Raw genomic sequence first — 23,115 nt, forward strand, 5'->3', positions numbered from 1 at the left:
AGAGGCGGCGCCTCGAGGGGCGGAGGAGAGCAGCCCGGCGGCACGACCGCGGACCCACGAGGCTGGGAAGCGCGAAGGGGTGGCCTGTGGGCCGACGCGAGCAGAAGGCAAGGCCGCCTGCTGACGGGACGCGGCGGCGACGCCCGGGCGGCCCCGCAGTGTCTGGAGCGGCTCCTCTCGGGCCGGGGGGCGCGCGGCCGACGGCCTGCAGGGCCCCACCCCGAGAAGCCCGGGCTGCCGCTCGGTGGCGAGGCCCGGTGAGAGAGGGCGGACCCGAGCCGCTGTGGCCGCGCCCGCGGGTGGTCACTCACATCTGATACTCGTCTATCGCCTCCACCAGCTGGCCCCAAGAGTCGAAGTCGGCGCCTCTCCTAAAACTGGCGCCCCAGCGCTGCAGCAGAGTCCTGGTCACTTCCGACATGGCCGGTCCCCACCCCGTGCCCTCCCGCCCCTTCCCCAGCAGGGCCGGGCTCTAGGGCGCCATCCTCCCCGGGGTTGGCCCTGACACTAACAGGACCATGAGGATCCGCTACGGTCACCACCGCCACCCAGTGAGGAGCCGCCCAAGCCCATTTGCAGCCGCAGCCGAACTTGGCGGCTCCAAAGCGGTCGCCCCGCGCAAACCCCGCCCCTGAGGACCCGCCCCGCGTTTGGTTGAGGCTGCCCCAGTCCTCCGCGGTAGCCATTGCTGTCGGGGCATTGACCTCAGCCCAGTGGGAGGCCCGGCCAATACTTTTTCTCTCCGAGAAGAGACCGCGGCAAAAGAGTTAAGTCCCTGGAGGGGAAGGAAGGAAAGGCTGAGGAATGGAGTATTCTCAGGGAGCTGCTACACAGCGGACACCCTCCGCCCCTAAGCAGCAGCTTCCGCCTCGGTACCTGTCATGGCTGCTCCAGCCACGTGACCCTGCTGGGCTCTGGCCGGCTTTCCGGCAGTTTTTTTCCGACTCCCTCTTTTTCTTACTTGGGGGCTTGCACATTTCCTTTCTTGCCTGAGGAGACTGCTGTGCAAACTCGGAGGAATCCATCAGTATGTCGTGAGGACGGGCGCCACCCAGTAAGACCCCACCCCGGCCGTTTCCCCAGAGGCCCAAACAACAGGATCTTCCCCTTTTACGGGAGTCACCGTAGACCAGTGCCCCCTCCACCTCCCCATAGGGGTCCAACAGTCTCCTGGTGCGTTGAATCAAAGGAAAGAAGGAAGATCCATAGTGACCCGATTCAGCGGTATTCACGGCTCAATTTGCCGAAGGCTCTTGCCCGGGCGATGCCGCCAGCACTGGGAGGTGTGTAAGCTAACTGGGCATTTGTCCGGCTGTTTGCCCGAGTTCCCGGGTTGATAGTATCGGCATTCCACTGACAGGGCTGTTCTGAGCGCGGGCGCGGGGCTGGGCCGCCGCCCCCGACGGCACCCGCGGGAAGCGCGGCCGGAAGTGGGTAGGAAGTGGGCGCTCGCGGCGCTGGCGGCCTGGCGCCAGGTAGGTAGGAGCGGGGTCCCGTGTCCGGAATCGTTTCCCTCCGTGGACAGCTCACCCGCCGAGTTCCTGAACGCTGAGGTGAAAAGATGAGACGGGACAGCACCCCTCTCGCTCCTGAAGTGAAGACAGACCAAACTTCAGGCGGTTTCCGCCAGGCGCCGGGAGGCCGCCCTTCCCGGAGGAACTTGAACTTCGCGGTGTCAGGTGCGCGCGGACCCGTCTCCAGGCGGCGTGAGGCAGGTGCGCGTGGACCCGTGTAGGTGCCGAGGCTGTAAAGGAGCGCTCCGTGGAGGACGTTCAGGTGGTACTTTAAAAAGGTGTAAGCGTTCAATTTTCAGTAGGTGCTTGGGGCGTTTTCTGATTAAATATCGGATGCGCCTCCGAGCCGTTTTTGTCACATTACGTAAATATAAGAGACGTGCTTAAAGTAGTTATTTCGTATTTTTCTAATAATAACAAAAGTCGGTTGACAACCTTGTATGATGCATTCAAAGTAGGTACACCTTATCAGAATTTCATCTTCATTGCTTCCTAACAAAGAATCTGATTTCCATATTTAAGTCTTAGGCGAGGTCTTCGTGTGTTATGTGCGTTATCTACCCGAGGACTTTTAGGCAAGGAACAAATTGGCGTTTTTCAAACCTCAAAGGTATGGGATTTAATTTTCTTTTTAGTTGACATTTCAGTTTAGTTATTTTTTAAATGTTTTCGGTTTTAGAATAGAAATAATTGAAGTAAACGTGTTACTTTTTATTATGCAGATATTGATGCTTATAAGCTATTTTATGGAAAATACATTGATTATAGAACAGACTCTATAATTCTGTTGCCGGCAGCAATATGATGTAAGAAATGTGATGAATTTAAAACCCGTTTGTTTGTAAGTAGCCTTCCTAAATGAGGGTCATCCTGTGAACCTTTTTGGAAATTACGTTCATCTGGTCCTGTGCCCTTCTATTTGCATCTGTCCAACCCATGTCTAATACTTTGCTACTGAAAAGTGGGGTCAGGAGAACAGCTGCATGAGCCTCTTCTGGGAGCTTGTTAGAAAGGCAGATTCTTCAACCTGGCACCAGACTGTTGAATTAGAATCTTCATTTTAACAAAATTCCCTCCACCCCATTCCCCCACCCAGGTGTCTTAGGCACACTGAAGTATGAAAATCACTGCTCTATTTGTACTTACTGGGGCAAATTTCCAAATACTGTTCTTTTTATGGGTCTGATCTAAACTCCCATGAATAGGCAGTCAATTAGAATAAGATCTACTTATAGCATTAAATCATTTATATATATGTATATATTTCTTTCATATGTAAGATATATACCCACATATATACTACAGTAAACTTTTCTTTTAAAAATATTTAATATACTATTTACCGGTTTATTAAGTGTTACTGTCTTTATTTTATATTTACTTTTTTCTATAGACAACATCTATGGAAAATTATCCATTGGCTTCATATTAAAAGCCACAGCTCCTGTCTCTTTTAACTACAATTTGACTGCTGGCCGTGCTGCTTCAAAAGTGTGCAAGTAAGTTTTAATCAATCTCAACAAATATTGATCGAACCATCCTTGGATACAAGGAACTTTTGAGGGGACCCATGTTCAGTATAGAAATACATAACGCAGACTCCTTATAAACTCGTAAATGACATATAAAGTATTAGCTCATAGATTCTTTTTTTTTAACTGAGAAATCTTCACACACATACATTTTATACATGTTGTACAGTTAGCGGTTCACAATGTCATCACACACTTGTATATTCATCACCATGATCATTTTTCAGAACATTTGCATCACTCCAGAAAAAGAAATAAAAAGAAAAAATTCATACATACTATACATCTTACTTCTCCTCATAGATTCTTTTAACTTTTTTAGCCAACCAGGCCACAGTCCTTATTTTTAGATACGTAAACTGAGTCCCAGAGAATCTCAAACAATCACAGAAAAAGAGTTCAACAGTATATTATAACAGTACAGAAGATGACATGAAGTAGTACATTGCTACTGTACCTTGACCAGATAATAAACTCATTGAGTTCAGATCAGGCAGAGATCCCTGTGACCATATTAGGAAAGGACATGACCATGTTTTAAAATTTCAACTTCTGTGTGAGACTAAAGAGAGAGATGTTTATTGGCTGCAAAATTTTTATTTTGGATAGTGCATTTCCTAATTTAACCTGTATGATCAATTTAGTTGAACACGATAAGTACATGAAATCTTAAATAGGGCATGAGATTTTGTTGGTTTGTCCAGGTTAGTGTGATGCCCCTATAAATCCCAGAGTAGTTTGGGCAGTAAATAAGTATTTGCAAAGTCCCCTTGGGGGAGCAGGGAGAAAGGAGGAAATATCCATCGTCCCAATTTGAGAGTTTCTAATGTTCTCACGATTGGTTGGCACAAACAATTCATAGGCTGAGCCCTATGAAACTTACTCCTACAAAGGATAGGCTAAACCTACTTAAAATTAGGCCTAAGACATGCAACTAGGTGAATGAACCTTAACAGCTGTATGTTGAATGAAATATCAAGAAGAAAAAGACAAATATGCCTCAAACATATGGACTAACTATAATCTAAAAATTCAGTGAACTAAAGTGAGAGCATGGGTTATCAGATTGGGGCCTGTTGTAATGGGTCCTAGATTGTAAGCTCTTAAAGCAGTCACATATGTTCAGGAGATATAACTGTTAATTCTAAATTCTGAGATACTGAACTGTTTGTATATAACATGGTCTTTCCCAGAAACTTTGAGTATTTATGTGACACATGAGACTCAGTCAAGAGCTCTGAAGCTATGCAAGTCAGTAGTACACCCATACAGGAACTATTTAAAAAGTTGAAAAAGCGATCCTACATTGAGTAGAGATATGAATGAAGCTGATCTGGATAGGACTAAGTTATACCAGAAGTCTGGGTAAAGGATGATATCATCCATATTTTAAAACTTCAACTTCTGTGTGAGACTAAAGGGAGAGATGTTTATTTGGTACAAAATTTATATTTTTGGTGGCATTACCTAATTTAATTTGTGTGGTCAGTTTAGTTGAACACCATAATTACATGGAATCTTACATATAGTGTGAGATTTTGTTGGTTTGTCCAGGTTAGTGTGATACCCCGATAAATCCCAGAGTGATTTGGGCAGTGAATAAAGAAGTATTTGCAAAGTCCCCTTGGAGGAATGGGGACTAAGGGGGAAATAGTCCACTTCCTTAATTGAAGAATTTCTGATATTCTATCAAGCAGTGGAGACAATCAATAGGCCGAGCCCTCAGTCTTGGGGTTTGCCCCTATGAAATGCCTACCCTGCAAAGGGTAGGCTAAGCCTACTTAAAATTAAGCCTAAGAGTCACCCCCAGATATCCTCTATTGTTGTTCAGATGAGGCCTCCCTCTATAAGCCAATATGGCAAGTAAACTCACTGCCCTCCCCGTCTAAGTGGGACATGACTCCTAGGAGTGTAAATCTCCCTGGCAAGGTGAGACAGAAATCCTGGGATGAGATGGGGCCCAGCATCAAGGGACTGAGAAAACCTTGACCAAAAGAGGAAAGAGAAATGAGGAAAAATAAAGCACCAGTGGCTGAGAGATTTCAAACAGTCGAGAGGTAATACTGGAGGTTATTCTTATGCATTATATAGTTATCTCTTTTTAGTTTATGGTGTATTGGAGTGGCTGGAGGGAAGTAGCTGAGACTGTAGAGTTGTGTTCCATTAGCCTTGTTTCTTTAAGATGATTGTATGATACAGCTTTTACAATGTGACTGTTTAGCTTGTGAAAACCTTGTGTCTGATGCTACTTTTATCTAGGGTATGGACAGCTGAGTAAAAAATATGGATAAAAAATTAATAGATAATAGGGGGGACGAAGGTTAAAATAAATTGGTAGATAGAAACACTAGTGGTCAATGAGAGGGAGGGGTAAGATGTATGGTATGTAAGAGTTTTTTCTTTTTCCTTTTTATTTCTTTTTCTGGAGTGATGCACATGTTCTAAAAAACGATCGTGGTGATGAACACAACTATGTGATGATATCATGAGCCACTGTATACCATGTATAGAATGTATGTGTGTGAAGATTTCTCAATAAAAAAAGTCAGCAGTTCTTGGAAAAAAAAAATTAGGCCTAAGAGTCTCTCCCCGAGACCCACTGGTTGCGCATGTGGTCTCTCTCACTAAGCCAATTCAACAGGTGAAGTCACTACCCTACTTCCTATGTAGGATATGACTCCTAGGGGTGTAAATCTCCCTGGCAATGTGGGACAGAAGTCCCGGGATGAACCGGGACCCTGCATCAAGGGATTGAGAAAGCCTTCTTGACCAAAAGGGGGAAGAGAAATGAGACAAAATAAAGTGTCATTTGTTTTGAGTGATTTCAAATGGAGTTGAGAGGTTATCCTGCAGGTTATTCTTATGCATTATATAGTTATCTCTTTTTATTTTATGATGTATTGGAGTGGCTGGAGAGAAGTAGCTGAAACTGTAGAGTTGTGTTCCTGTAGTCTTGATTCTTGAAGACGATTGATTGTATAAAGATACAACGTTTACAGTGTGACTGTGCGATTGTGAAACCTTGTGACTGATGCTCCTTTTATCCGGGGTATGGACAGATGATATGGATAAAAAAATAAATAATAAGGGAAACAAAGGGTAAAGTAAATTGGGTAGATGGTAATACTAGTGGTCAATGAAAGGGAGGTATAAGGATAGTATGATTTTTTTCTTTTTTAATTTCTTTTTCTGGAGTGATGCAAATGTTCTAAAAAATGATAATGATGATGAAAACACAATTATGTGATGATATTGTGAACCATTGCTTGTACACCATGTATAGAATGTATGTGTGTGAAAATTTGTCAATAGAAATATTTAAGAAGAGAGAAAATAAAAGGATGTGAGCTGAAGTTTAAATAAATTGTATGGCTTAGCTCTTGGGGTGGCAAGCTATGGCCCACATATTTGACCCACTGCTTGTTTTTGTGGAAGTTTTATTGTAACACAGTCACCCATTCATTTACATGTTGCCTGTGGCTGCCTCTGGCTGTTTTCCACAACAGCAACACAGTTGAATAGGCTCAAAAGAGATCTTTTGGTGGGAAAAGCGTAAAATATTTATACTATTTGCCCTTTTATAGAATTTTTTTTTTAGTGTGCTAATCCTTGATTTAGATAGTTATATGGGAAAAGAGGAAGTCATTTCTGTTAGGAAAACCTTTGTTACAGGGCTTGTAAGTAGAGTAGATAGTTGGAGAAAAAGAAATAGTTATAAGTGATATTTCAAAGGAGTAGTCAACCAGCCTGATGGACTGATTTGCTCTGGGAGTTTGTCAAGGATTCAGTTTATTTAAGATATGGAACCTGGATGATCAATAAATTAGTGGTACTGGTAAAAGGAAAGCAGGAGAGGTGTTGCCTTTTGTGGAAAGAAATGATTGGTGCAAAGTCTTGCTAATCTAGATCAGGGATTGGCAAACTTTTTGTGTAAAGGGCTAGATAGTAGATATTTCAGGCCTTGTGGGCTACATATAGTTTCTGTTGTGTATTTTCCTTATTTTTATAACACTTAAAAATGTAAAAAAACATTCTTAATTCACCAACTGTACAAAATCAGCTGTGGGCCAGACAAAAACAAGCTAGACTCCTAAAAGCAGATGAGTTGTTTAATCTGTGGCATTGGGCAAATCCCTTAATTTCTTTGGACCTAATTATTCATCTATAAAATGAGCAATCTGATTAGATATTTCTAAGGTACATTTTTCACAAATTGTATAATATTAAGATGAACATAACTTTATACAAGTTGGGCTGCAGGTATTGTTTGAGCATCTATGTGAAAATACCAGATTATTTGAGTCTAGGCCTTCAGGATTCAAATTTGCTTGTAGTCCTGGAATCAGTCTTTCTCAGCTTCTGGTTAAATGTGTCAAACAATGACTAATTCATAAGGTAGCACATGCCATTTTCAGTCAGCTGTATGTAATTATTGGTATGTATGTTCCTTGAAGAAGCCTTTGAGTTAATGCCAATGTGTAAGTACTACATCTAAACCATTCAAGATAAAGTCAGTTGAGTACGTATTTTGCCTTAGACACCTAATGGGGTCTGGGTGTACAGTCCTTTCTCTCTTGGTGCTTACAATTTAAATTTATTATTTCTTTTACACATTGGGTTTATTTTATTTATTTATTTTTTTTGCATGGGCCGGCACCGGGAATCAAACCCAGGTCTCTAGCATGGCAGGTAAGAACTCTGCCACTGAGCCACCGTGGCCCACTCCATACACCATTTTATTTATACCCATTTCAGGTGCCTTCAGTCATTGTAAATGTAATATGATTTCTGGAGAGCCTTACTAAGCTAATTGTCTTCAGGAATTGGATATGAAACTGAAACAGGAGGACTTAGTTCAAAGCTGAAGATGTAGATCTGGGAATGGACGTAGTTGAAATTGTCAGAAGAGATGAGATCTTAAGAGAGAAAACCAGAAAGTCAAAGACTAAACTTTTTGGAATTTGGGAATAAGGGGGCATAGAAAATATAGAAGAAATTTTTAGAGGTAAGAGGAGGACCTTGAAAGTTTAATATTATTGGAATCAAGGGAGAAAAGAATTTCAAAAAGAAAAAGGTTACTCTGTACCATTTACTGCTGCAGAGAAGTAAAGGAAAATGGAGACGAGGAAGTACTTATAAACATGCTTTTACACTTTCTTGATAATGCAGTTTTATATTTCCTAAAATAAAGTTTTCTACTTAATAAAATATATTTTGCTATTTTATATGTAATTTCACATTTCAAAAATATTAAGAAGGGTAGTGCAACGGTGGTTCAGTGGCAGAATTCTCGCCTGCCGTGTTGGAGACCTGGGTTTGACTCCCAGAGCCTGCCCATGCCAGAAAATATATATATATTACGGAGATGCTAAAATCATACACAATCATATTAAATTTGCACCTTTCAAAGCCTTTCATTGTGAACTAGTCAGTTTAACTTACTCATTTTCATTTCCCTCAACTTGTAAATGCATGCATTTGTTAAATTTTTTAATTAAAAATTGCTGTAGATTTTTATTGCATAATGGTATCCATAATTTTCCCCTATAATTGAACTGAATTTTGAACAACTTTTAAAGCAGTTTTTAGAAGTGTCCTTTATCTTTAGTGTTAGTCATAATTAAAGAATAGATATGCGGGAGGAAGTGTTATGTTTTAAATCTCTTGCATTGAAACCTTTAAGCTGCTTTTGTACAGTTCCTCCTAATACAGGTTACTTAACTTTAATGTTTCTTTCTCACATAAGTGATTTGAGAACATCCAGGGCATCATTGTTTTAGCTGTTCACTGATTTGAGCTGTAATCCAGAAATAATGACGAAAGTAGCAGATTCATATTTTTTAATTTTACTAGGTTAGTTATTTGTATAAACTTTTGAGGTTTTTTTTTAAACAACTATGCAAAAGTTCACATTTAATTCTTAGATTTTCCAAATTTGAATAGTTTAGTCGTCCAGGCTGTATACTTTGAGATGCTTTAGTTTCAGAAATTTGAGAGTGCAGGGTTGATATGTGATCTTTTTAACATTTTCAGAATTAAATGTGCACATATTATGTTACCTTAGGACAAGTTATGGAATAGAGAGGGTGGGCAAGGGGTTACGAGTTTCATGTAGGTATCTGCAAAAGTCATGATCTGAAAATTTTTCTAAACAGAACACTTCAGGTTTCTTCTAAAATTCAAATGTTTTGTACCTTTTTTTTTCTTTTGGGTTCATAAATTCATTGGGTGAATCTACCTGAGAAAGCAAATTATGATATATTCAAAATTTTAAGTGGGCTGATACGTTACTAGGACAGATTCCAAGGTGAGCAATGTGAAGGAAGTACTAAATGGAAGCTGGTTTTTGTGACTTTATAACCAGTAGCTAACTCATAGCCTCTGTATTTGAAGAGAAAAAAATAAGGGTCTGATCACATTTTAAAAAATATGTTTATCGACAAGTGTTCACACATATACAGTCCTTATGTAGTATATAATCAGTGGCTCACAATATCATCATATAGTTTTGCATTCATCAGAGTGAAATGAGACAAAATAAAGTGTCAATGGCTGATAGACTCCAAACAGAGTCAAGAGGCTATCCTGGAGGTTATTCTTACGCATTAATTAAGTAGATAGCACCTTGTTATTCAAGATGTAATGGAGAGGCTGGAGGAACTGCCTGAAAATGTAGAGCTGTGTTCCAATAGCTATGTTTCTTGTACATGATTGTATAATGATATAGCTTTCATAATGTGACTGTGTGATTGTGAAAACCTTGTGTCTGATGCTCCTTTTATCTACCTTGTCAACAGACAAGTAGAACATATGAAATAAAAATAAATAATAGGGGGAACGAATATTAAAATAAATTTAGTTTGAAATGCTAGTGATCAATAGCATTGATCACTATTGAAAGGGAGGGGTAAGGGCTATAGTATGTATAAATTTTTTTCTGTTTTCTTTTTAAAAAAAAGAATCCTAGGTACTTGTTAAAAATGTAGATACTGCGCCTCATTTCAGACTGACTCTTGGGTGAATCTCAGAAATTTCTACCTTTAAAGCTGCTCTATATACAATGAAATTTGAAAGCCACTATTCTCATATTTACTATTATGGAACACATACTGGGCCTTTATTTATACCCACTTATTATTTATTAATTACCAATATATGTGTGTGTATCTTATCTTCCCATCTATATTAAAAATAGGTAGTGTGTTTTCTTCATACATATTTACCAGTAGCTAGGATACTATTAGTTAGCATATAGTGCTTTATAATTTTGATTGGATGTATAATAGGCTTCATGTCTTAGTAACTGACAGAGTTTAGTAAACATGTTTATAGTTCTACTTCCCAGCAGAATGCTATTTTTTAATTAGTTTCCATGGGATTTAATGTTTTTTCTTAATAGTATACCAGATATGCTTTAAGACTTGCCAGAAAAGAAAAGTAAGTTCATATTGAGGGGTTATATGCGTATGTGTTATTTTTCACTTATGTGGAGCATCAGTATTAAAAAGTCTAGGCTACTATTGATTTATACCATGTATGCACAGTATATATATGAAGATTTGTCAATAAAAATATTTTGATTAAAAAGTTTAGGTTACTGATAAAAGGTACTATTTTGGATAAGTGAAAGGTTACCTCATAATGACAGTATTTTCCGTATCAGAATTACGGAGTCTGATGTTAAAAGGGAAATTTTTTTTTATCTTTCATGGGGAAGGTCTTTCTAAATAAGACCCCAAACTAAGGAACTATAAAGAAGTTTGCATATCATAAACAGAGTTACAAAACAAACAACAGGCTAGTCGAAAAAAATGCAATTCCTATGACAAATTGTTTTTCTAATGTGTAAACTCTTACAAATCAATAAGGAAAAGACCAACAAACCAGTTGAATATAAGCAAAGGACATCAACAGACAGTTAAAAGAGAGAAATACAAAAGATTTATTAGTATGTGCAAGATGCTTTAAAGAATTAAAGAATGGCGAAATAAAATGAGATACAATTTTTGGATTAGCAAAAGGGGATACTAGCAATAGGAAACTGGCAAATTATGGTACATCGGTATGTGGGAATAATATGCAAACATTTTAAAAATGAAGTTGAATGTTATGTACTGATGTAAAATTATCCCTAAAGAGTGTTAGCTAGAGTGGTGAGTATAGCTACCATTGTTTATGCATGTGGTTTCTAAATGTGTGGCTGTGTTAAATGTATAATTTGTTATGCTTGTACATGAACAGAAGACATCTAGAAGGACCAGCAGGAAACTTCTGTCCAGAGTTTACCTTTAGGTAGGGTTTTTTTTTCCCATTTATAGTATCTTTTCTTTGGCTGTTGTTTTATTTGTTGCTTTTTAATTAATTAATTAATTTCTTTATTTTTGCATGGGCAGGCACCAGGAATTGAAGCCAGGTCTCTTGCATGCATGGCAGGCGAGAATTCTGCCTGCTGAGCTACATGGCCCTGTATTTGTTAGTTTTTTAAATGCCATAATAGAATTTTCAAAAGAAATAAAGCCAGGAGTAAGAAACACAAATGACTGAATTGTTTTTATGAGAATTTATCAATTGTTTGGTTTTAGTGCCAGAAACTATATTTATTCTCTGACTAATCTAACCACTGTCTTTAAGTGCAACAGAAGGTGAAGCAAAAGAAGTCCATCAAAGCTTAAAAGTTACAGCTGGGATTTTTAAACATTTAAAGGTAAAAAATGATGTATATTCTCGATGCTTTAATTTTTGAATTTTTTTTTTTTGGAAGTGGGAAGGACTTTTTTCATTAGGTAAAAAGAGCTAGTATGTATTCTGTTTTCATTTTGTTAACCAGCTTGTTGATGGGAGCTGTCAATTACAGAATTTTAAATGTATGAATTTTAGTCTTAAAATCAGTGAATTTTAAAATTAGAAAATCCACATTGTAATATCCTGCTTATTTTTTCTGTCTCTTTCCAAAAGGTAGGAGAGAGCAGTCAGGAAAATTGATAGTCCTTACCATTTCTCATTTCTCCTTCCAGGAGCTGCCAAGAGCAGGCATGACTTTTTTAAAACTGAACTTCTGGTTGTATTCTCTGTTTCTTAGTGAAAAGATTAGAGGGGCAGAATACCCACTAATTATATTAAATTGCCTGGAGACGTGATGGGAATTAGGAGAAAGAATAATGTATTTTTGCAATCTGAATCCTCCCCCCTACCCCACCCCCGCTTCATTCTAATTAAACCACTACTTATCGAAGGCCTACTGGAGGCCAATGTTGGGTTCTCTTGTGATGAAATAAGACTCTTTTATAATGATTTAACAGCTGTAATCCTTAGTGAACTGTAGAATTGTGAGTAGTAATTTTTCTTTATATCCTCAATTATTAATGTGGATAACATTTCAGGCTGCCATGCAAAGGGGAATTTGGCTTACTATTCATTTAAAGATCTAAACAATCTATTAATGATCCAAATTTTGATCATGTGTTTCTTGTTCTTATAAAAGCTGGGTTGTATGCTACACGGGAGTTTTTAGTCTCTTTTTTCTGCAGTTTTCGTTTGTCTTTGAGTTTCTGATATATTCCCAAATTGAGTGTCTCGTAACTTCCATTTTCTTCAACTCTTAACAACTGGATTAAAATACAATTTGTCCTTTTTCTTTTTTTTTTTCTCTTGCAGGAAAATCATATTTGAAAACATGTTACACCTGCAGAAAAGGGAAGGGGTTTAGAGGCATGGATCATAGAAACTTATATTATCCATTGTCAGGCTGAAACTCAAGAAGGTATAAAATTATAAAATTTCTTGAAGAAAATCTATATTGGCTTTCAATTATTCTTTTTTCAATCACGATTAGCTGGAATTGAGTTTCAGCTTTTGAGAAATTTGTGGTGAGAAATAATTTTTGGTTCTTGCCTTCATGCTTCACTAGCAGGAAAAGGCATTATGGCCTATGGCTCTTTTTAAGAGATTTTCATCTCATGCCATTTCTGACAGCATAAAATTAATTCTTTAACTTATCTTTTTCCTCTCTTCCTTGCTGGTCGTTCCTTTTCCTCCCCTTCCCGTGGCTTAGTGTGGTCCTCAGGCAGCATTGGTAATGGAGGCGTGCACCAGGCAGAATTCTGGTTTGGTGTTTCTCTATCTTAGCCAAATTCCTGCTCTTAGACTCAGAGATCTATGCTAAGAAATTGATTCATGGCTGCTACTATTTGGCTTCCCTTGTAACCTTGCCTTTCAGTGGCAGGAAATAAAATGAGGATTAAGTTGAAAACTTGATTTTGTTTTTCTTTATTTCAAACCTCTGGTGCCTTGGAAATGTTTAGGTTTCTAGTATATCATGCTATAGTGGTAACTTTCTGTGATTAGCTAGTGATTAATTTAAACAAATGGTGTCAGAATCAAGAAGCTCATTATTGTCTGTTTGTGTTTGCATATTCTGCAATTTATTTTGCATATTAAAATAGTTCTAACAATCTGTACTAAAATTCCAATTTTAAAACCATAAGACTGTCTTTTGATATTGTTGTTGAACTTAGGGTGGATGCACGTGACTTTAATCATAGATTCACTTTGTTTTGATTACAGTAACAGTTGCTTGAACAATTGAACTAAAACAAGCTTCTGGACTAATTGCTGCTCTGGCATATGAAACAGCCAATTTCTGTCAAAAAGCTGGTAAGCTTATAATTTTACAGTTAACGGGCTTTTAGTCTTTAAGGTTTCTGATTTATCTACTGTTGGCTTAATAGGGAACTGAGAAAACAAGAAAATTCTCAGAATGCTTCATCATTTCCAAAATTGGCATAATCTGCATTATTTTATTGGTCTTAAGAAAAATATGAGAAATAATTAGAGCTGTTCACCGTTAATAAGCTACATAAGGAGAACATAAAATTTTTAATCAATTATAGCTAATTATATCTATACTTAGTTATATCTAAGACATTATTATAGCAATAAAGTAAGAGCCTAAATCAACTGAGCGTGGTAGAGAAGGCGTTCTAGAGAAAGTTAGTGTTTTGACCTTCTTTTGAAATATAAACACAAGTTTAAAGCTCAGTAGTATCTTTGGAGTATGGGAAAAGTAGGACATTCTGTAGTATGTACAGAGATAAGAAAAAGCCAAGCACATTCTGGGACCTTTTGACAGTTTTTGTTAGCTGAAGCACAGGATGAGCCTAAGAGAAAAGGTGGAAAGGTATATATTTGTGAGGTTAGGAATTGGTTACTAAATCTATCGAAGGATCTGTAGATATTTGATACCCATTAAGATATTACTTATCTGACTTGATTAGATAAGTCAGATAAGTCTGACTTGATTAGATTTGAATTTATAGAAAGGTTCCTATAGTTGTGGTATGGAAGATGGAATTGCTGGGCAATTGCTTATGAAGAAATTGCTAAAGTCTATAGAGGAAATGATAAAACTTTGACAAAGACAGCAAAGCAGGAAATGGGGGGAGGGAGGAAACAGGTTGGAGACATGTTTGGTAAAAGGATATATGAATGTATGTATGTGCCTGTGTGGGATTTATACAAGTTTCAATGATGGACAGAGTTAATGAGTATTAGGAAAGTATAGTCTATGTCTCTGATATTGGTGGGCATTGTTATATTAAGGAAAAATGTTAGATTAGATAATAAAATGATCAGTATTTACTTTGAAGTTCTTAGTCACATCTGTTATCATTATCTTAAACAACAAATCAAAGAAACGCCGTCATCTTTTAACCAATCCCATTATGTAGCTTAAAACTTAGTTATAAGAAAATCCTGATATTTAGAGAAGAATGAAGCTGATCAGGTTGGGGTTAAAGTAATTCAGAACACAGGGGTAAGGAAGACATTCTAAATCACACATACTCTTTGAGATCAAAGGAAGAAAGGTTTATTTGATTTGGAACTGAAATTATCTGTAGCACATAATCTAACTCACCTATCTGTATAGCTTACTTGAACAATTGAAACACAGGGAGCCCAGAATAAGAAAGGCGTCCTTTGATCCTGTATAGCCTAATGTAATGCCTGAATACATCCTAGAATATATTAAGCAAATAATCAAAAAGTGTTGACAAAGTCCCTTGAGGGTTGGGAGAAAAACTATGGAACTATTAAACTTTACCATCAGAGAATCCCCAGATACTGTGTCAAACATTGGGGATACTGTGTCAAACCCAAATCAATAGGCCAAGTCCTTGATCTTGAGGCTAACTCTTGTGAAGTTTATGTTGGTAGTGGAGAAGCTTAGCCTACCTATAGGTATGCCTAAGAGTTACTTCCGGAGGACCTCTTTTGTTGCTCAGATGTGACCTCACTCTCTCTAAGCCCAGCTCTGCAAGAGAAATCATTGCCCTCCCTGCTACATGGAACATGACAGCTAGGGGAAAAAGTCCCCTGGCAATGTGGGAGATGACTCCCGGGGATGAGTCTGGCCCTGGCACCGTGGGGTCAACATGTTCCATCCTGACCAAAACGGGGAAAAGAAGTGAAACTAATTGAGTATCAGTGGCCGAGAGAGTTCACAGAGTCGAGAGGCCTCTCTGGAGATTACTCTTACTCAGGCTTCAGTTAGGCATTACTACCTATCATAATTTGCAAAACCCAAACCAGGACCTTTCCACCCAATCCTAAAGAACACCCACAGTATTATATAAGATTCCACAAGGGTTCCATGCACTAGTATAACTGTCCAGAAACCTACAACCTCCAGATGGGTCCCTGGACCAGGTAAATCCTGAAACCTAGAGGCCCATTCTCTCTAGGACATCAGCTAGTTCCATTTCCCAACCCCTTATTATTGACAGACCCTTCCAACATGAAAGTTAGAATGGCCATAGTCCAAACACCCCTAAAGAGAGGGATAGAAAGAGCAAAGGTGATGGTGGAGTTATACAGAGAAGATAGGATTTAACAAATGCATATGATGGCTGAATCATTAAATTGATAACTCTTTTGAGATAGCAATTTTAGTCTCCAGTATGTTAGAGTAGCTAGAAGTAAAAACCTAAAATTGTGGAATTGTAACCCATGTCAAACTCTGAAATATGTTCTACAACTAATTGTGGTGCTGTGCTTTGAAACTTATTGCTTTTTTGTGTATATGTTATTTTTCACAAAAAGAAAAAAAAAGTAGACTGTGATGATAAAAAATATTTTATGCCTTCTAGCCTCCTGTATTGTGGAGCAGCTAGAAGGAAAAATCTGAGAGGATCGTATGGTAGCCCATGACAAACTCTGGGATCTGTCCTGAAACTACTTGTTGAGGGGTGCTTTGGGAACTATTGCTTTTTTGTTTCTTTGCTTTGTATATACAATAAAAAAATTATATATATATAAAAACTTGGTTACAGGAAAATAACTTACTTCATATAAAGCAGGTTTTTAAGATGTGTGTAAATGCTTGAAGTTTAGACTTGAATGGCATTCTGATTTTAGCATCAGAACACATGAACCTAAAAGTCTCCTAATACTTTTGAAAATGTAACTTTAAATCACTTTATCCAGTTTGGAGCCTGTGTACTCTGTGAAATGGAGAAAATGTCTTCATATGAAAATGTGTTTCTACATAGTTCATGCAAGTATGCATAACCCTAAAAGCAATGTTAACTACTGCGTTTTCAACCCTTTAATGCCAGATCTCTCATCTCCCCAAACTCATCATTAGCATTTTACAATTAATAGGCAGCTTTCAGTAATGTTCACTGGCAGTCAGTGCCATTGTGAACTAAAGTAGGTAGAAAAAGATGATTTACAATTTTAGAACCAAATTATAGTGAGGCAATTACTTTAAAAAATTTTTTTAATTTTATAATGTAACATATATACAAACAAAGAAAGAAAAAAGAAATCGTTTTCAGAGCACTCCTCAACAAGCAGTTACAGGACAGATCCCAGAGTTTGTCATGGACTACCATACCATCCACTCCGACTTTTCCTTGTAGTTACTCCAGAATATAGGAGGCTAGAAGGAATAAATTTTTTTTTATCAATACAGTCCATTTTTTGTGTGTGTGTGAAAAATTATATATAAAAAAGAAATAAATTTCAAAGTACAGCACCACAATTAGTTGTAGAACAGATTTCCAAGTTTGACATGGTTACAATTCCACAATTGTAGGTTTTTTCTTCTAGCTGCTCTAAAATACTGGAAACTAAAAGAAATATCAATTTAATGATTCAACAGTTATATTCATTTGTTAAACCCTACCTTCTCTGTATAATTCCACCATCACCTTTGATCTTTCTTTCCCACTCTTTAGGAGTATTTGGGCTATGGCCATTTGAACTTTTTCACGTGGGAAGGGTCTGTCAATAATAAGGGGTAGGGAGAAGGAACTAGCTGATGTTCTGGAGAGGCTGGCCCCTCCTGGTTTCAGGGCTTATCTGTACAGGAACCCATCTGTAGGTTTCTAGAAAGTTACCTAGTACATAAAACCTTTGAAGAATCTTATGTATAGCCTTAGGTGTTCTTCAGGATTGGCTGGAATGGTTTTGGTTGGGGTTTGGCAAGCTGTAATAGGTAGCAATGTCTAACTGAAGCTTGCATAAGAGTATCCTCTTGACTTTATTTGAACTCTCCCAGCCACTAATACTTAATTAGTTTCACTTCTTTTCCCCCTTTTGGTCAGGATGGAATTGTTGAATCCACAGTGCCAGAGCTGGATTCATCCCTGAGAGTCATCTCCCATGTTGCCAGGAGACCTTCAACCCTGGATGTCATGTCCCATGTGTGGGGGAGGGAAATTATTTCACTTGCAGAGCTGGGCTTAGAGTGAGGCCACATCTGAGCAACAAAAGAGGTCCTCCAGAAGTAACTCTTAGGTATGCCTATAGGTAGGCTAAGCTTCTCTACTACTTACATAAGCTTCACAAGAGTAAGCCTCAAGATCCAGGGCTTGGCCTATTGATTTGGGTTTGACACAGTATCCCCGATGTTTGACACAGTATCAGGGGATTCCCTGATGGTAAAGTTAATAGTTCCATATTTTTTCCTCCCATCCCTCAAGGGACTTTGCCAATACATTTTGATTACCTGCTTGCTATATTCTAGGATGTATCCAGGCATTACATTAAACCATACAGAATTAAAGGCTCTCATTCTTATTATGGACTCCTTGTGTTTCAGTTGTTCCAAATGAACTATATAAATAGATTGAATTAGATTATGTACCACAGAAAATTAGGTTCCAGATAAAATAAACCCTTCTTCCTTTGGTCTCAAAGAGTGGGTGCGGTTCTAAAATATAGACAACATCTTCCTTACCTCTGAGTTCTGAATTACCTTAATCCTGATCTTATCAGCTTCGTTCTTATATCTAAATACAAAATTATACATATATAAAACAGCGTTGGGCGGTGCAGCGGTGGCTCAGTGACAGAGTTGTCGCCTGCCATGCCAGAGACCTGGGTTTGCTTCCCCGGGCCTGCCCATGCAAAGAAAAGAAAATAGCAAAAAAAAAAAAAAAAGCAGCCAAATCCAGATAATAATAATTGCCACTCTGGACTAAATGTGTCTGCCATAAGAGCTTACAATCTAGGCCCTGTTTTCTTATAAGCATTTTCTAAAGGAGGCCATACAATAATTGTTCTGTTATTTCTGGCTTATGGTGCAAATACTTTTTTTTTTTTTTTTTTTTTTTTATTAATTAAAAAAAGAATTAACAAAACAATTAGAAATCATTCCAATCTACATGTACAATCAGTAATTCTTAATAACATCACATAGTTGCATATTCATCATTTCTTAGTACATTTGCATCAATTTAGAAAAAGAAATAAAAAGACAACAGAATAAGAATTAAAACAATAATAGAAAGAAAAAAAAACAAAAAAAACAAAAACAAAAAACCTATACCTCACATGCAGCTTCATTCAGTGTTTTAACATAATTGCATTACAATTGGGTAGTATTGTGCTGTCCATTTCTGAGTTTTTATATCCAGTCCCGTTGTACAGTCTGTATCCCTTCATCTCCAATTATCCCTTCTCTTTTTTTTTTTTTTTAATTAACAGAAAAAAAGAAATTAACCCAACATTTAGAGATCATACCATTCTACACATGCAATCATTAATTCTTAACATCATCACATAGATGCATGATCATCATTTCTTAGTACATTTGCATTGGTTTAGAAGAACTAGCAACATAACCGAAAAAGATATAGAATGTTAATATAGAAAAAAAAATAAAAGTAATAATAGTAAAATCAAAACAAAACAAAACAAAACAAAACAAAAACCTATAGCTCAGATGCAGCTTCATTCAGTGTTTTAACATGATTACTTTACAATTAGGTATTATTGTGCTGTCCATTTTTGAGTTTTTGTATCTAGTCCTGTTGCACAGTCTGTATCCCTTCAGCTTCAATTACCCATTGTCTTACCCTATTTCTAACTCCTGCTGAACTCTGTTACCAATGACATATTTCAAGTTTATTCTCGAATGTCCGTTCACATCAGTGGGACCATACAGTATTTGTCCTTTAGTTTTTGGCTGGATTCACTCAGCATAATATTCTCTAGGTCCATCCATGTTATTACATGGTTCATAAGTTTATCTTGTCTTAAAGCTGCATAATATTCCATCGTATGTATATACCACAGTTTGTTTAGCCACTCTTCTGTTGATGGAGATTTTGGCTGTTTCCATCTCTTTGCAATTGTAAATAATGCTGCTATAAACATTGGTGTGCAAATGTCCGTTTGTGTCTTTGCCCTTAAGTCCTTTGAGTAGATACCTAGCAATGGTATTGCTGGGTCGTATGGCAATTCTATATTCAGCTTTTTGAGGAACCGCCAAACTGCCTTCCACAGTGGTTGCACCCTTTGACATTCCCACCAACAGTGGATAAGTGTGCCTCTTTCTCCGCATCCTCTCCAGCACTTGTCATTTTCTGTTTTGTTGATAATGGCCATTCTGGTGGGTGTGAGATGATATCTCATTGTGGTTTTGATTTGCATTTCTCTAATGGCCAGGGACATTGAGCATCTCTTCATGTGCCTCTTGGCCATCCGTATTTCCTCTTCTGAGAGGTGTCTGTTCAAGTCTTTTTCCCATTTTGTAATTGGGTTGGCTGTCTTTTTGTTGTTGAGTTGAACAATCTCTTTATAAATTCTGGATACTAGACCTTTATCTGATATGTCATTTCCAAATATTGTCTCCCATTGTGTAGGCTGTCTTTCTACTTTCTTGATGAAGTTCTTTGATGCACAAAAGTGTTTAATTTTGAGGAGCTCCCATTTATTTATTTCCTTCTTCATTGCTCTTGCTTTAGGTTTAAGGTCCATAAAACTGCCTCCAATTGTAAGTTTCATAAGATATCTCCCAACATTTTCCTCTAACTGTTTTATGGTCTTAGACCTAATGTTTAGATCTTTAATCCATTTTGAGTTAACTTTTGTATAGGGTGTGAGATATGGGTCCTCTTTCATTCTAGGACAGAAATTTTGATTATGTTATCTCCACAGAGATGTGAGGTGCCCAATTGTGGGTGTGACCTTTGATTAGAAGGAGATGTTACTCCACCCATTCCAGGTGGGTTTTAATTAGTTTTACTGGAATTTTTTAAGGGGGGAAGCATTTTGGAGGACCCTCAGAAACAACAGAGCCAGCAGAAACTTCCGAGCAGTGCTTACACAGATGCTGACGTGGAGGGTTAGTGATGCTTGGAGCCCAGCAGAGGTCACCATGAGATGTTACACAAGTCAGAACCTGGACAGAGCCAAGGGAAGCCAAGAGATGAAATCTGTCTGCGGAGAGGCAAAGTGAGGAACCCCCAGAGGGACAGAGGCTGAAAGCAACAGAGCCTTCAGCAGGGACCAGCAGTTACCAGCACACGACTTCCCAGCTAACAGAGGTTCCAGACACATCGGCTTCTTGAATTAAGGTATCTCTCCCTGGATGCCTTAATTTGGACACTTTCATTTCCTTAGAACTGTAAACTTGTAACTTATTAAGTTCCCTTTTTAAAAGCTATTCCAAAAAAAAAAAAAAAGCTGCTCCAATTCTGGTACGCTGCATTCCAGCAGCTTACAAACTAATAACACCTTGTTAATTTGGCCAAGGAGACACTGTGACTAAAATATCCCATTTTATATAATATTGTTTGAAATGTCATTGTAAATTTTGGAGATTTAATAAATGTAAAGATGTTTCCTGTTGCATACATTTAATAATGAGGTATCTTTTTATTTATGAAAATAAAAAATGATTTTACTTAAGACTTCATGAAATTCTGACTTTAAAAAAAAAAAGGTTTTACATTTACTAAGCCAGTAATAGATACTGCAATACAAAGTCATAATTCTTCATAGTAACTATTAAAAATTATATATTTGCATCAGTTGTTTTAGGCAACAAGAATTCCATATTCAACGTTCTTTGCCCCTTCAGTTTCTACTTCTGTTTGTTTGTACCTCTCACATCCTAGTCTGAAAGGAGGCTTCCACCTCGCCTTCACCTGATACGTAGCATTATCTAGTGTGAGGCAGTATTGTGCACTGTGGTAAGCTGAGCTAGAGAGCTTATCATTATCACAGTGTAATTAATATTCTGTAGAAAACTTTCTACCTTGCAAACGATATCACACTGTCTGTGCTCTATAAAAGTACTCAGTAATAAAAATGTATTCAGAAATATTTCCTTATTTCCCAGAGTAATAGTGCTTTGGAAAATACTGTTTCTTATGTGTCTTAATATATGGGTAAAAATAAACTGCAGTGTCACTTTGGACTGCCGTTACTTTGTGTCTAAAGATTATTTTTTCACTTGGTATTAGAGTAATTTAACTAAAATTTGATTTTTATTTCAAATTTGGTTTAAAATGGTTTAGTAGTAAACTAAAAGGATTAAAATAATCTGGAAGGGGAGCTTTCACTGAATTATAGAATAGCACACCATATTTGATGTTTATACAAAAGGCCTCTTGGCAATTTATTATATCTAATGCCTGCTGGTGGTCTTAGGTAGGTGCAAGCTCGTACACTCACTCTTAGAGTGCTCTCCAGAAAAGATGTTAGATGGCTTGGTGCTTGAATCCTGGTTCTCTAATGCAGAGCTTCTCTAAGGGTTTGCCTTGGGCTATTGAGCTCAGCCTTCCAGGTGGCTGGAGCTCCCAGACCAGTCGCCCCCCACCCAGAGAAACCTCTTCCAGGTCTCCAAGTCCCGTTCCCCCCCAGTGGTCTGAACAAAGACTCTGTGAGTGCCATGCTGTACGAGCAGTTGGGAAGCACCTCCTGGGTCAGCCATGTGGGTAACACCCCGCCCACGCACAGTCACTGGGGGCACCTGCACAGTTAAATGTTGAAAATAAAGATAGGAAGGTCCTGCCATGTGAGGGTCTGTTAGCGATTCTGAAGGGAGCGCTGTTGCTTATTTACATATTTGTGAAATTCTCATTTCACACTCTGCCCTTTCCCCCCAGATGGTTAGGGTGACTAGCTGGCACAGTGAGTCTCTATTACCGGTCGGAGTAGACCAGTTGCCCGAGGTGAGGTGGCATGGCAAAATGAGAGTGGATACTGCTCTGGGAAGCTCCACATCTGAGTCCAAAGAGCAGGACTTTGGATGTCCCATCCTTGCTTTCACCAGAGGCTTGACCTTTAGCAGGAAGGGAGAACCAGCAGTGGCTGGGAGAACACAGCGCTGATTAGCTTTTGTGTAATTACTCAGTGCCACGTCTTAGCTGCATTTTAACCTGACCGATTTGAAAACATTATTTTAGATAAATGAAAGCAGAAAGAACTTTAGAAAAGTTTAGGTATTGTGCCTTCCTGACGTCAAATGCCATCATGTGGATGAACCTTGAAACCATTTTGCTAGGTGAGAGAAGACAGGCACACAAGACCACATATTGTATGGTTCAGTTTATATGAAATATGCAGATTATGTAAATCCAAAAAGGCAGAAGACCAGTGGTTGTCAGGGGCTGGAGGGAGTGGGGGAAAAAGGAGTGGCTACGAATGAGTATGAGGTTTTCATCTGTGGTCATGAAAATATTCTGGAACTAGATAGTGGTGATGGTTGGACAACATTGTGACTATTTAAGAACTGAATGGTACACTTTAAAATAATGGCTCCAATGTTAAATTTA

General features: G+C 38.3%; 2 protein-coding genes across 17 annotated transcripts in view; one reads left to right on the forward strand and one right to left on the reverse strand.

The window, feature by feature from the left end:
• AIDA (axin interactor, dorsalization associated) overlaps positions 1–1,355 on the reverse strand; it is a 74,567-nt gene extending 73,212 nt beyond the window's left edge. The window contains exon 1 of one of the 3 annotated variants that reach the window (XR_013174392.1): positions 877–1,355. Coding sequence is in view for 2 of the 3 variants with exons in the window: in XM_077157931.1 (XP_077014046.1) it covers positions 877–1,025 (149 nt within the window). In the remaining variant the exon portion in view is untranslated. Of the gene's footprint in view, positions 1–311; positions 635–876 lie in introns of those variants that run through there. The other 2 variants (XM_077157931.1, XM_077157932.1) reach the window with 2 other exon arrangements.
• LOC143681147 (BRO1 domain-containing protein BROX-like) lies at positions 518–21,770 on the forward strand. Of its 14 annotated transcripts, XR_013174399.1 has the most exons (9): positions 557–1,054; positions 1,156–1,283; positions 2,037–2,124; positions 2,237–2,320; positions 2,908–3,013; positions 11,678–11,750; positions 12,701–12,806; positions 13,610–13,699; positions 20,594–21,770. XR_013174399.1 is itself a non-coding variant. In XM_077157935.1 (7 exons), the coding sequence occupies exons 1-5, from the start codon at positions 1,562–1,564 to the stop codon at positions 12,713–12,715; spliced, it is 399 nt and encodes a 132-aa protein (XP_077014050.1). In that variant the 5' UTR covers positions 1,390–1,561; the 3' UTR covers positions 12,716–12,806; positions 13,610–13,699; positions 20,594–21,770. The 14 variants fall into 14 exon arrangements, 5 of the variants coding, with proteins under 5 accessions (XP_077014050.1, XP_077014051.1, XP_077014052.1 ...); XR_013174396.1 differs by having other exon boundaries at positions 518–1,283; positions 2,908–11,338; XR_013174394.1 differs by having other exon boundaries at positions 556–1,283; positions 2,237–2,355.
• The last annotated feature ends 1,345 nt before the right edge of the window (positions 21,771–23,115 follow it).

The sequence above is a fragment of the Tamandua tetradactyla genome, chromosome 4, assembly GCF_023851605.1.
Source record: "Tamandua tetradactyla isolate mTamTet1 chromosome 4, mTamTet1.pri, whole genome shotgun sequence".
Classification (NCBI taxonomy): Eukaryota; Metazoa; Chordata; class Mammalia; order Pilosa; family Myrmecophagidae; genus Tamandua; species Tamandua tetradactyla.